This window comes from Lissotriton helveticus, chromosome 6, assembly GCF_964261635.1.
Source record: "Lissotriton helveticus chromosome 6, aLisHel1.1, whole genome shotgun sequence".
NCBI classification, from domain to species: domain Eukaryota; kingdom Metazoa; phylum Chordata; class Amphibia; order Caudata; family Salamandridae; genus Lissotriton; species Lissotriton helveticus.
Window position 1 is genome coordinate 4,224,462 of NC_136067.1, and position 14,510 is coordinate 4,238,971.

Here is a 14,510-nt window from a genome sequence, read left to right on the forward strand (position 1 = left end):
TCCTCGGAGAGGGCGGCTGAAGGGGGAGCTGTCCCACGTCGCGTTGCTTCCTTGACGGGCGATGCGAGCTGCGGCTCGAGGCAGCAGGTCACGGGTCACCCAGGGCGGCGGTGCTCGATGGGGGCACAGGTCCTTTTCACTCAGTCTTCTCGTCCGTCCTGACGGCGGCGGCTGGGTGTGGCGCAGTGGCAGTACGGTCCCCAAGTGCGGGACGTACCCAGCCAAAGTGCCGGTCGCGGTGATGTCCCTTCAGCGGGGCAGCAGGCCAGACGCTGATAGCGAGGGAGATGACAAGGGCGGCAGTCCGTCTTTGCGGGGGAATCTACGGCGCTTGTGCCCAGTAGACTCCGGTGCTTGGACCGGACGGGTCCTCCGTTACTTTGCTCTCGTGGGGCCAGGTGCAGATGCCGTCACGGTGTTCAGGCCAGCGGCGGGCTGGGCTTCACGTTGTTATGGCGATCTGCTCACCCACGGTCACGGTGTGCAGGGGGCTTGATGCTCTCGTCTTCCTCAGACAGCGCTGCAGCGATAAGCAGCACACACAGCAGATGCTTTGGTCAGGGGTTAGCGCTCACTGTTCCTGGAGCGCTGGTCAGGGGGCAAGTTCAGCAGCAAGCCCTTGGAGATCTTTTAGCAGAGTTTGGCACAAAGTTCAAAATAAAGTAAAAGTCTCTTGTAGTCTTTTTCTCTTCCTCTCCTTTGGCAGCAAGGCACCAGACACAGGCCAGAGTCAGCACTCCTCCTTGTAGTCCTTCCAGGTCCTTCTCTTCGGGCAGAGTTTCTCTTGTGGCACAAACAGGATCTAATTTACAAGGAGCAGGGCTCCTACTTTTATACCCAGTTTCTTTTGTTCTAGCAAGCCAGGGGGGCCTCTGCATAACTGCTCCAGTCTCTGAGTACTTGTTGTGGGTACTTATGACTTCTGCATTCAGTGTGAGGGCAGGCACATCAGCCGCTCCCCAGGGGGGCGGAGCCGGCATTGAGAGGGCAGGAGTGGCCTGAGCACTTTGTTTACAAGCTTCGGTCCTTCCTGGGCCAGGTGCAGGCTGAGTCATCAGTCGCTCCCCAGGAGGGCGGAGCCAGCATTGTGGTGGCAGGGGCACAGCCTGATGCATCATTCAGGGGAAACTCCCACCACCCATTAAGGGGTCCTCCTGCTAATCACTACCTGTCAACTCCCAGCCCTGTCACTCACACACACCAGACAGTCAGATCCACATCCAAGCAGAGGCGGGCTGAAATGGTTAGGCCAGCAAATGCTAACTTTCTAAAAGTAGCATTTGCAAACCCAGGATATTAAAATAAACTTTACTAAAAGAAGTATTTTATTATTCTGAGTCCAGGCATACTAAACACGACTTTCTACCATGTTCCCTGAGCCTGCTGGGATTATAGAGTGTAATAATTCCAGCAGCCCATCTGGCCTAGAAGGGAACAGGTAGCCTTACAATAGTGAAAAACGAATTTGGCAGTAATTCACTATTAGAACATGCCACACACATCAGGGCATGTTCTACCTTATACTCACAATGCACCCTGCCCTCAGGCCTACCAGAGGGGTGACTAATATGAAGTTTAAGGGAAGGTTTGGGGGCTGGCAAGTGTGTGCACTTGCCCAGCCAGGGTGACAGTACCAGACTGCACGCAGGTTCTGCAATGGCAGACCCTAGACACATTTTAAGGCTGCTTCTGTGGGTGGCGCAACCAGCGCTGCAGGCCCACTAGCAGTATTGGCATTCACAAGCCCCGGCACTCCTAGTGCACTTTACTAGGGACTAACAGTAAATCCAATGAACCAATTATGGACATCAATCATATGTACACTTTACAGTAGGGAGCACTTGCACTGCGACACGGGTTGGCCGTGGCGCAGTGCCCTGAGTAGCAGACACCATCAAAACATTGGAGGCACAACAGCAAAAAGTGGAAGGGAAACTCACGCCAAGGTGCCAGGTCTAACAATCACCCACTGAGAGAGCGCTCGGTCTCTTCTGCCGTCACCCACTGAGACAGCGCTCGGTCTCCTCCACAGTCACCCACTGAGACAGCGCTCGGTCTCCTCTGCCGTCTCCCACTGAGACAGCGCTCGGTCTCTTCTGCCGTCACCCACTGAGGCAGCGCTCGGTCTCTTCTGCCGTCACCCACTGAGACAGCGCTCGGTCTCCTCCGCCGTCACCCACTGAGAGAGCGCTCGGTCTCTTCCGCCGTCACCCACTGAGAGAGCGCTCGGTCTCTTCTGCCGTCACCCACTGAGACAGCGCTCGGTCTCCTCTGCCGTCTCCCACTGAGACAGCGCTCGGTCTCTTCTGCCGTCACCCACTGAGGCAGCGCTCGGTCTCTTCTGCCGTCACCCACTGAGGCAGCGCTCGGTCTCTTCTGCCGTCACCCACTGAGACAGCGCTCGGTCTCTTCTGCCGTCACCCACTGAGACAGCGCTCGGTCTCTTCTGCCGTCACCCACTGAGAGAGCGCTCGGTCTCCTCCTCCGTCACCCACTGAGAGAGCGCTCGGTCTCCTCCTCCGTCACCCACTGAGACAGCGCTCGGTCTCCTCCTCCGTCACCCACTGAGACAGCGCTCGGTCTCCTCCTCCGTCACCCACTGAGACAGCGCTCGGTCTCCTCCTCCGTCACCCACTGAGACAGCGCTCGGTCTCCTCCTCCGTCACCCACTGAGACAGCGCTCGGTCTCCTCCTCCGTCACCCACTGAGACAGCGCTCGGTCTCCTCCTCCGTCACCCACTGAGACAGCGCTCGGTCTCCTCCTCCGTCACCCACTGAGACAGCGCTCGGTCTCCTCCTCCGTCACCCACTGAGACAGCGCTCGGTCTCCTCCTCCGTCACCCACTGAGACAGCGCTCGGTCTCCTCCACCGTCACCCACTGAGACAGCGCTCGGTCTCCTCCACCGTCACCCACTGAGACAGCGCTCGGTCTCCTCCACCGTCACCCACTGAGACAGCGCTCGGTCTCCTCCTCCGTCACCCACTGAGACAGCGCTCGGTCTCCTCCTCCGTCACCCACTGAGACAGCGCTCGGTCTCCTCCTCCGTCACCCACTGAGACAGCGCTCGGTCTCCTCCTCCGTCACCCACTGAGAGAGCGCTCGGTCTCCTCCTCCGTCACCCACTGAGAGAGCGCTCGGTCTCCTCCTCCGTCACCCACTGAGAGAGCGCTCGGTCTCCTCCTCCGTCACCCACTGAGAGAGCGCTCGGTCTCCTCCTCCGTCACCCACTGAGAGAGCGCTCGGTCTCCTCCTCCGTCACCCACTGAGAGAGCGCTCGGTCTCCTCCTCCGTCACCCACTGAGAGAGCGCTCGGTCTCCTCCTCCGTCACCCACTGAGAGAGCGCTCGGTCTCCTCCTCCGTCACCCACTGAGAGAGCGCTCGGTCTCCTCCTCCGTCACCCACTGAGACAGCGCTCGGTCTCCTCCTCCGTCACCCACTGAGAGAGCGCTCGGTCTCCTCTGCCGTCACCCACTGAGACAGCGCTCGGTCTCCTCCTCCGTCACCCACTGAGACAGCGCTCGGTCTCCTCCTCCGTCACCCACTGAGAGAGCGCTCGGTCTCCTCCTCCGTCACCCACTGAGAGAGCGCTCGGTCTCCTCCTCCATCACCCACTGAGAGAGCGCTCGGTCTCTTCTGCCGTCACCCACTGAGACAGCGCTCGGTCTCCTCCACAGTCACCCACTGAGACAGCGCTCGGTCTCCTCCACAGTCACCCACTGAGACAGCGCTCGGTCTCCTCCACAGTCACCCACTGAGACAGCGCTCGGTCTCCTCTGCCGTCTCCCACTGAGACAGCGCTCGGTCTCTTCTGCCGTCACCCACTGAGGCAGCGCTCGGTCTCTTCTGCCGTCACCCACTGAGACAGCGCTCGGTCTCCTCCGCCGTCACCCACTGAGAGAGCGCTCGGTCTCTTCCGCCGTCACCCACTGAGAGAGCGCTCGGTCTCTTCGGCCGTCACCCACTGAGACAGCGCTCGGTCTCCTCCACAGTCACCCACTGAGACAGCGCTCGGTCTCCTCTGCCGTCTCCCACTGAGACAGCGCTCGGTCTCTTCTGCCGTCACCCACTGAGGCAGCGCTCGGTCTCTTCTGCCGTCACCCACTGAGGCAGCGCTCGGTCTCTTCTGCCGTCACCCACTGAGGCAGCGCTCGGTCTCTTCTGCCGTCACCCACTGAGACAGCGCTCGGTCTCTTCCGCCGTCACCCGCTGAGAGAGCGCTCGGTCTCTTCCGCCGTAACCCACTGAGAGAGCGCTCGGTCTCCTCCGCCGTCACCCACAGAGACAGCGCTCGGTCTCCTCCTCCGTCACCCACTGAGACAGCGCTCGCTCTCCTCTGCCGTCACCCACAGAGACAGCGCTCGCTCTCCTCTGCCGTCACCCACAGAGACAGCGCTCGCTCTCCTCTGCCGTCACCCACAGAGACAGCGCTCGCTCTCCTCTGCCGTCACCCACAGAGACAGCGCTCGCTCTCCTCTGCCGTCACCCACAGAGACAGCGCTCGCTCTCCTCTGCCGTCACCCACAGAGACAGCGCTCGCTCTCCTCTGCCGTCACCCACAGAGACAGCGCTCGCTCTCCTCTGCCGTCACCCACAGAGACAGCGCTCGCTCTCCTCTGCCGTCACCCACAGAGACAGCGCTCGCTCTCCTCTGCCGTCACCCACAGAGACAGCGCTCGCTCTCCTCTGCCGTCACCCACAGAGACAGCGCTCGCTCTCCTCTGCCGTCACCCACAGAGACAGCGCTCGCTCTCCTCTGCCGTCACCCACAGAGACAGCGCTCGCTCTCCTCTGCCGTCACCCACAGAGACAGCGCTCGCTCTCCTCTGCCGTCACCCACAGAGACAGCGCTCGCTCTCCTCTGCCGTCACCCACAGAGACAGCGCTCGCTCTCCTCTGCCGTCACCCACAGAGACAGCGCTCGCTCTCCTCTGCCGTCACCCACAGAGACAGCGCTCGCTCTCCTCTGCCGTCACCCACAGAGACAGCGCTCGCTCTCCTCTGCCGTCACCCACAGAGACAGCGCTCGCTCTCCTCTGCCGTCACCCACAGAGACAGCGCTCGCTCTCCTCTGCCGTCACCCACAGAGACAGCGCTCGCTCTCCTCTGCCGTCACCCACAGAGACAGCGCTCGCTCTCCTCTGCCGTCACCCACAGAGACAGCGCTCGCTCTCCTCTGCCGTCACCCACAGAGACAGCGCTCGCTCTCCTCTGCCGTCACCCACAGAGACAGCGCTCGCTCTCCTCTGCCGTCACCCACAGAGACAGCGCTCGCTCTCCTCTGCCGTCACCCACAGAGACAGCGCTCGCTCTCCTCTGCCGTCACCCACAGAGACAGCGCTCGCTCTCCTCTGCCGTCACCCACAGAGACAGCGCTCGCTCTCCTCTGCCGTCACCCACAGAGACAGCGCTCGCTCTCCTCTGCCGTCACCCACAGAGACAGCGCTCGCTCTCCTCTGCCGTCACCCACAGAGACAGCGCTCGCTCTCCTCTGCCGTCACCCACAGAGACAGCGCTCGCTCTCCTCTGCCGTCACCCACAGAGACAGCGCTCGCTCTCCTCTGCCGTCACCCACAGAGACAGCGCTCGCTCTCCTCTGCCGTCACCCACAGAGACAGCGCTCGCTCTCCTCTGCCGTCACCCACAGAGACAGCGCTCGCTCTCCTCTGCCGTCACCCACAGAGACAGCGCTCGCTCTCCTCTGCCGTCACCCACAGAGACAGCGCTCGCTCTCCTCTGCCGTCACCCACAGAGACAGCGCTCGCTCTCCTCTGCCGTCACCCACAGAGACAGCGCTCGCTCTCCTCTGCCGTCACCCACAGAGACAGCGCTCGCTCTCCTCTGCCGTCACCCACAGAGACAGCGCTCGCTCTCCTCTGCCGTCACCCACAGAGACAGCGCTCGCTCTCCTCTGCCGTCACCCACAGAGACAGCGCTCGCTCTCCTCTGCCGTCACCCACAGAGACAGCGCTCGCTCTCCTCTGCCGTCACCCACAGAGACAGCGCTCGCTCTCCTCTGCCGTCACCCACAGAGACAGCGCTCGCTCTCCTCTGCCGTCACCCACAGAGACAGCGCTCGCTCTCCTCTGCCGTCACCCACAGAGACAGCGCTCGCTCTCCTCTGCCGTCACCCACAGAGACAGCGCTCGCTCTCCTCTGCCGTCACCCACAGAGACAGCGCTCGCTCTCCTCTGCCGTCACCCACAGAGACAGCGCTCGCTCTCCTCTGCCGTCACCCACAGAGACAGCGCTCGCTCTCCTCTGCCGTCACCCACAGAGACAGCGCTCGCTCTCCTCTGCCGTCACCCACAGAGACAGCGCTCGCTCTCCTCTGCCGTCACCCACAGAGACAGCGCTCGCTCTCCTCTGCCGTCACCCACAGAGACAGCGCTCGCTCTCCTCTGCCGTCACCCACAGAGACAGCGCTCGCTCTCCTCTGCCGTCACCCACAGAGACAGCGCTCGCTCTCCTCTGCCGTCACCCACAGAGACAGCGCTCGCTCTCCTCTGCCGTCACCCACAGAGACAGCGCTCGCTCTCCTCTGCCGTCACCCACAGAGACAGCGCTCGCTCTCCTCTGCCGTCACCCACAGAGACAGCGCTCGCTCTCCTCTGCCGTCACCCACAGAGACAGCGCTCGCTCTCCTCTGCCGTCACCCACAGAGACAGCGCTCGCTCTCCTCTGCCGTCACCCACAGAGACAGCGCTCGCTCTCCTCTGCCGTCACCCACAGAGACAGCGCTCGCTCTCCTCTGCCGTCACCCACAGAGACAGCGCTCGCTCTCCTCTGCCGTCACCCACAGAGACAGCGCTCGCTCTCCTCTGCCGTCACCCACAGAGACAGCGCTCGCTCTCCTCTGCCGTCACCCACAGAGACAGCGCTCGCTCTCCTCTGCCGTCACCCACAGAGACAGCGCTCGCTCTCCTCTGCCGTCACCCACAGAGACAGCGCTCGCTCTCCTCTGCCGTCACCCACAGAGACAGCGCTCGCTCTCCTCTGCCGTCACCCACAGAGACAGCGCTCGCTCTCCTCTGCCGTCACCCACAGAGACAGCGCTCGCTCTCCTCTGCCGTCACCCACAGAGACAGCGCTCGCTCTCCTCTGCCGTCACCCACAGAGACAGCGCTCGCTCTCCTCTGCCGTCACCCACAGAGACAGCGCTCGCTCTCCTCTGCCGTCACCCACAGAGACAGCGCTCGCTCTCCTCTGCCGTCACCCACAGAGACAGCGCTCGCTCTCCTCTGCCGTCACCCACAGAGACAGCGCTCGCTCTCCTCTGCCGTCACCCACAGAGACAGCGCTCGCTCTCCTCTGCCGTCACCCACAGAGACAGCGCTCGCTCTCCTCTGCCGTCACCCACAGAGACAGCGCTCGCTCTCCTCTGCCGTCACCCACAGAGACAGCGCTCGCTCTCCTCTGCCGTCACCCACAGAGACAGCGCTCGCTCTCCTCTGCCGTCACCCACAGAGACAGCGCTCGCTCTCCTCTGCCGTCACCCACAGAGACAGCGCTCGCTCTCCTCTGCCGTCACCCACAGAGACAGCGCTCGCTCTCCTCTGCCGTCACCCACAGAGACAGCGCTCGCTCTCCTCTGCCGTCACCCACAGAGACAGCGCTCGCTCTCCTCTGCCGTCACCCACAGAGACAGCGCTCGCTCTCCTCTGCCGTCACCCACAGAGACAGCGCTCGCTCTCCTCTGCCGTCACCCACAGAGACAGCGCTCGCTCTCCTCTGCCGTCACCCACAGAGACAGCGCTCGCTCTCCTCTGCCGTCACCCACAGAGACAGCGCTCGCTCTCCTCTGCCGTCACCCACAGAGACAGCGCTCGCTCTCCTCTGCCGTCACCCACAGAGACAGCGCTCGCTCTCCTCTGCCGTCACCCACAGAGACAGCGCTCGCTCTCCTCTGCCGTCACCCACTGAGAGAGCGCTCGGTCTCCTCCGCCGTCACCCACTGAGACAGCGCTCGGTCTCCTCTGCCGTCACCCACTGAGACAGCGCTCGGTCTCCTCCGCCGTCACCCACTGAGACAGCGCTCGGTCTCCTCCGCCGTCACCCACTGAGACAGCGCTCGGTCTCCTCCGCCGTCACCCACTGAGACAGCGCTCGGTCTCCTCCGCCGTCACCCACTGAGACAGCGCTCGGTCTCCTCCGCCGTCACCCACTGAGAAAGCGCTCGGTCTCCTCTGCCGTCACCCACTGAGAGAGCGCTCGGTCTCCTCTGCCGTCACCCACTGAGAGAGCGCTCGGTCTCCTCTGCCGTCACCCACTGAGAGAGCGCTCGGTCTCCTCTGCCGTCACCCACTGAGAGAGCGCTCGGTCTCCTCCGCCGTCACCCACTGAGAGAGCGCTCGGTCTCCTCCGCCGTCACCCACTGAGAGAGCGCTCGGTCTCCTCCGCCGTCACCCACTGAGAGAGCGCTCGGTCTCCTCCGCCGTCACCCACTGAGAGGGCGCTCGGTCTCCTCCGCCGTCACCCTCAGAGACGGCGCTCGCTCTCCTCCGCCGTCACCCACAGAGACGGCGCTCGCTCTCCTCCGCCGTCACCCACAGAGACGGCGCTCGCTCTCCTCCGCCGTCACCCACAGAGACGGCGCTCGCTCTCCTCCGCCGTCACCCACAGAGACGGCGCTCGCTCTCCTCTGCCGTCACCCACAGAGACGGCGCTCGCTCTCCTCTGCCGTCACCCACTGAGAGAGCGCTCGCTCTCCTCTGCCGTCACCCACTGAGAGAGCGCTCGGTCTCCTCTGCCGTCACCCACTGAGAGAGCGCTCGGTCTCCTCTGCCGTCACCCACAGAGACAGCGCTCGCTCTCCTTTGCCGTCACCCACAGAGACAGCGCTCGCTCTCCTCTGCCGTCACCCACAGAGACAGCGCTCGCTCTCCTCTGCCGTCACCCACAGAGACAGCGCTCGCTCTCCTCCTCCTCCGTCACCCACAGAGACAGCGCTCGCTCTCCTCCTCCTCCGTCACCCACAGAGACAGCGCTCGGTCTCCTCTGCCGTCACCCACAGAGACAGCGCTCGCTCTCCTCTGCCGTCACCCACAGAGACAGCGCTCGCTCTCCTCTGCCGTCACCCACAGAGACAGCGCTCGCTCTCCTCTGCCGTCACCCACAGAGACAGCGCTCGCTCTCCTCTGCCGTCACCCACAGAGACAGCGCTCGCTCTCCTCTGCCGTCACCCACAGAGACAGCGCTCGCTCTCCTCTGCCGTCACCCACAGAGACAGCGCTCGCTCTCCTCCTCCTCCGTCACCCACAGAGACAGCGCTCGCTCTCCTCCTCCTCCGTCACCCACAGAGACAGCGCTCGGTCTCCTCTGCCGTCACCCACAGAGACAGCGCTCGCTCTCCTCTGCCGTCACCCACAGAGACAGCGCTCGCTCTCCTCTGCCGTCACCCACAGAGACAGCGCTCGCTCTCCTCTGCCGTCACCCACAGAGACAGCGCTCGCTCTCCTCTGCCGTCACCCACAGAGACAGCGCTCGCTCTCCTCTGCCGTCACCCACAGAGACAGCGCTCGCTCTCCTCTGCCGTCACCCACAGAGACAGCGCTCGCTCTCCTCTGCCGTCACCCACAGAGACAGCGCTCGCTCTCCTCTGCCGTCACCCACAGAGACAGCGCTCGCTCTCCTCTGCCGTCACCCACAGAGACAGCGCTCGCTCTCCTCTGCCGTCACCCACAGAGACAGCGCTCGCTCTCCTCTGCCGTCACCCACAGAGACAGCGCTCGCTCTCCTCTGCCGTCACCCACAGAGACAGCGCTCGCTCTCCTCTGCCGTCACCCACAGAGACAGCGCTCGCTCTCCTCCTCCGTCACCCACAGAGACAGCGCTCGCTCTCCTCCTCCTCCGTCACCCACAGAGACAGCGCTCGCTCTCCTCCTCCTCCGTCACCCACAGAGACAGCGCTCGCTCTCCTCTGCCGTCACCCACAGAGACAGCGCTCGCTCTCCTCTGCCGTCACCCACAGAGACAGCGCTCGCTCTCCTCTGCCGTCACCCACAGAGACAGCGCTCGCTCTCCTCTGCCGTCACCCACAGAGACAGCGCTCGCTCTCCTCTGCCGTCACCCACAGAGACAGCGCTCGCTCTCCTCTGCCGTCACCCACAGAGACAGCGCTCGCTCTCCTCTGCCGTCACCCACAGAGACAGCGCTCGCTCTCCTCCTCCTCCGTCACCCACAGAGACAGCGCTCGCTCTCCTCCTCCTCCGTCACCCACAGAGACAGCGCTCGGTCTCCTCCTCCGTCACCCACTCAGACAGCGCTCGGTCTCCTCCTCCTCCGTCACCCACTCAGACAGCGCTCGGTCTCCTCCGTCACCCACTCAGACATCGCTCGGTCTCCTCCTCCTCCGTCACCCACTCAGACATCGCTCGGTCTCCTCCTCCTCCGTCACCCACTCAGACAGCGCTCGGTCTCCTCCTCCTCCGTCACCCACTCAGACAGCGCTCGGTCTCCTCCTCCTCTGTCACCCACTCAGACAGCGCTCGGTCTCCTGTACTGTCTAGGGTTCTCAATCAATGTAAAAAAGTCTCCCCTACAACCTTTCAGATCCAACCTTTCTTACCTCTGGACCCTCTACAGGTGAAGGTGCAGGATGTCGTTCTTACCACCTACATTTTCCAGATCCTGCATGGCTCTTGGCTGGTGTAGGCATCGACTGTGCCAGCGTGGGATTGGTCGTTCTCTGCTGAGTTGCAGGAAAGTGCTGCATAGTGACGTGTAGGTTTGGGAACAAATTCACCAATCCTGCAATTTAGGGATGAAGGTGTGTCCTGGCCTCTGTTCCCTTAATGTTCAGCCAATCTCCATGAACGGTTGAAGGCATCTCATTTTCCCAGACCACTGGAGGGCTTGCCTCTGTGTTATTGAAAGCATCAACACGGTCTTGGTGGATGCAGTGGAATATAGGCCTAACAAATACACTTAGTGAATGCAGACCATTTGTACCTTTACATTCATCATCTGGAAGATGTTAGTTGTGGTTTTCAGTGAGATGCTAATAAAAAATAATGGCATTTGGACCGGGTCCCCCTTGCAGAGGTGGCTTATTATCCATAGTCCGCAAAGGATTTTTAAGATAAAGTTCTCATTTTAAATCCAAGGATGAAGGCATTGAAGTTGGGTCAGATGCTTCTTTGTGAATTGCGTTAATTAATTTGACAGCTCCACTGGCTGTGCTTCACTCTTGCCTTGAAGACTGCCTTCCATGAAATAACTTTATAAGCGTGCACAAGCGCGAGGAGCTTACTTCAAAAAGTTCCTTTTCTGAAATAATTTTATAACCGTGCACTAGCACGAGGAGCTTGCTTCGAAGAGTTCCTTCTATGAAATAACTTTATAAGTGTGTACAAGCGCGAGGAGCTTGCTTCGAAGAGTTCCTTTCATGAAATAACTTTATAGCCATGCACAAGCGCGAGGAGCTTGCTACGAAGAGTTCCTTTCATGAAATAACTTTATAAGTGTGCCCAAGCGCGGGAGATTGCTTCGAAGAGTTAATTCCACGAAATAACTCTATAACCGTGCACAATCGTGAGGAGCTTGCTTCGAAGCACGCATTTAAATGGCCACTGGAGAGCAGTGATGGAACTAGTGCCCCATGAGTGAATACAGAAACTTTGGTATGAATATTATGATGCTGAAGCTAAACTCTGTTCCTAAATTGTGATGCTGACAGCCCAACCAATCTCAAAACTGCTGATTCCACTTGGTGCTCCAGGAACCACTTGTCATGTGAATGCCCTATTGCAGGCTGCGTTTATTAACTCAAATGCACACAGCAAGTATGTTTCTAAAATTATGTTCATGTATCAACTGGGCACAAAATGCAACTTATAAATGGAATGAATGGGATGCATGATAAAACTGCCCAGGATGGGTCACGAGGTGCATGTCTCCCCGCTAGTCCAGGGTCTGGTTCTATTGGTTGTCCTGTCGCTGGCTCCTGGTTCGGGATGTCGGATCCTGGTTGTATCGTTACTCTGCCATAACTAAGATTGACCATGGCGCCTTCGTGACCCACAAGCATGACCCTGGCTCTTTGTTTTTCTTCTAGTCTGCAAGTTTGTGGCTGTGGAGCTGAAATCTGCCTTTGATGAGACTGGGAAGACCAAAGAGGTCATCGACACGAAATATGGCTTCATGGATGGCAAGAGCAGTGGCATCAAGTACACCAAATCGTAAGTGGTTCGGCCAGAGACATCCCTAATCCCAGTTACTTCCATCTTCTGTATTCACCTCTCTTCATGTAAGACGAATGTGCTCATTTGAACCAAAGTCACTAGTGTGGAGCGTGTGCCGTAAACCGCTTTCCTGCTCCTGTTACACCCCTGTGTCTGGATGGGAGGGTGGAGCTGGTGTCTGATTGGAATGGATGTAAATTGAGTTTATTGCTCTTCATTGAGCCTTCAGTCCCTCAGCAGCCCCTCCTGGTCTCCATGTAGGAGAATCCCAGCCTGAGGTGCTGTAGTGGCTCCTCCTAGTCCTACCTCTTTCCCACGCTCATCCCTTGTAGGGAATGACCTGGTGTGACCGATCCCATAAAGTAGATCAGACTGACAAGGACTGGTGACCAAAGTCCCCTGGTTTATCCAGGAGAGCAGCCAAGATGGCGCCCTTTACAGTGGCTGTAACTGGTGAGACTTGGAGTCTTTGCTGTTTCAGCGACTTTATCTGAGAAGCGCGAGTGTATGCCCGAACTGAACATCGTGTTAACGGCTCTGTCGCCTGGATGGCACTGGAGACCGAACTTGGTAGCTTGTGTGGCAAAGAAGACATTAAAGAGCCCAGCCTTTGCAAGATAGTGCGTCATTGGGGCCACTGGGACCGGGGGCCAGTGTGACGTAGGAGAGGGCTTCTTTTGTGACGACTGTAACACCGGAGACACTGGGCTCCGTAGCCACTGCAACTCAGGACCTGCTGGAAATTGTCCTGGGAGAGCAGCTGGGCTGTGCGACCACTCCTACGGAGAAGAGACATGCTGGGCTATGCAACCACTACGACGCGGGAGATGGGCTGTGCAACCACTACGACACGGGAGATGGGCTGTGCAACCACTACGACACGGGAGATTGGCTGTGCAACCACTGTGACACAGTAGATGGGCTGTGCAACCACTACGACACGGTAGATGGGCTGTGCAACCACTACGACACGTGAGATGGGCTGTACAACCACTACGACACGGGAGATTGGCTATGCAACCACTGCAACGCGGTAGATGGGCTGTGCAGCCACTACGGCACGGGAGGTGGGCTGTGCAGCCACTACGGAACGGGAGGTGGGCTGTGCAACCACTACGGCACGGGAGATGAGCTGTGCAACCACTACAGCACGGGAAATGGGCTCTGCAGCCACTACGACACGGGAGATGGGCTGTGCAACCACTACGACACGGGAGATGGGCTGTGCAACCACTACGACACGGGAGATGGGCTGTGCAACCACTAGGACACGGGAGATGGGCTGTGCAACCACTAGGACACGGGAGATGGGCTGTGCAACCACTAGGACACGGGAGATGGGCTGTGCAACCACTAGGACACGGGAGATGGGCTGTGCAACCACTAGGACACGGGAGATGGGCTGTGCAACCACTAGGACACGGGAGATGGGCTGTGCAACCACTAGGACACGGGAGATGGGCTGTGCAACCACTAGGACACGGGAGATGGGCTGTGCAACCACTAGGACACGGGAGATGGGCTGTGCAACCACTAGGACACGGGAGATGGGCTGTGCAACCACTAGGACACGGGAGATGGGCTGTGCAACCACTAGGACACGGGAGATGGGCTGTGCAACCACTAGGACACGGGAGATGGGCTGTGCAACCACTAGGACACGGGAGATGGGCTGTGCAACCACTAGGACACGGGAGATGGGCTGTGCAACCACTAGGACACAGGAGATGGGCTGTGCAACCACTAGGACACGGGAGATGGGCTCTGCAACCACTAGGACAAGGGAGATGGGCTGTGCAACCACTACGACACGGGAGATGGGCTGTGCAACCACTACGACGTTGGAGATGGGCTGTGCAACCACTACGACGTTGGAGATGGGCTGTGCAACCACTACAAAACAGGAGATGGGCTCTGTGGCCAGTGTGACACTGGAGACGTTGGGTGCAACAGCCACTACGGCATTGAGACGTCGGGTGCAGCAGCCACTACGGCATTGAGACGTCGGGTGCAGCAGCCACTACGGCATTGAGACGTCGGGTGCAGCAGCCACTACGGCATTGAGACGGGTGCAGCAGCCACTACGGCATTGAGACGTCGGGTGCAGCAGCCACTACGGCATTGAGACGTCGGGTGCAGCAGCCACTACAGCATTGAGACGTCGGGTGCAGCAGCCACTACGGCATTGAGACGTCGGGTGCAGCAGCCACTACGGTATTGAGACGTCGGGTGCAGCAGCCACTACGGCATTGAGACGTCAGGTGCAGCAGCCACTATGGCATTGAGACGTCAGGTGCACATGCCACTACCACGTGGTGACGGGCTCTG

At 60.4% G+C, this 14,510-nt stretch overlaps 1 protein-coding gene across 1 annotated transcript in view; it reads left to right on the forward strand.

The window, feature by feature from the left end:
- CNPY3 (canopy FGF signaling regulator 3) overlaps positions 1–14,510 on the forward strand; it is a 75,596-nt gene that overhangs the window by 29,785 nt on the left and 31,301 nt on the right. Inside the window, exon 2 of the mRNA XM_078647233.1 lies at positions 12,056–12,179. Coding sequence (XP_078503359.1) covers positions 12,056–12,179 — 124 coding nt within the window. The remainder of the gene's footprint in view (positions 1–12,055; positions 12,180–14,510) is intronic.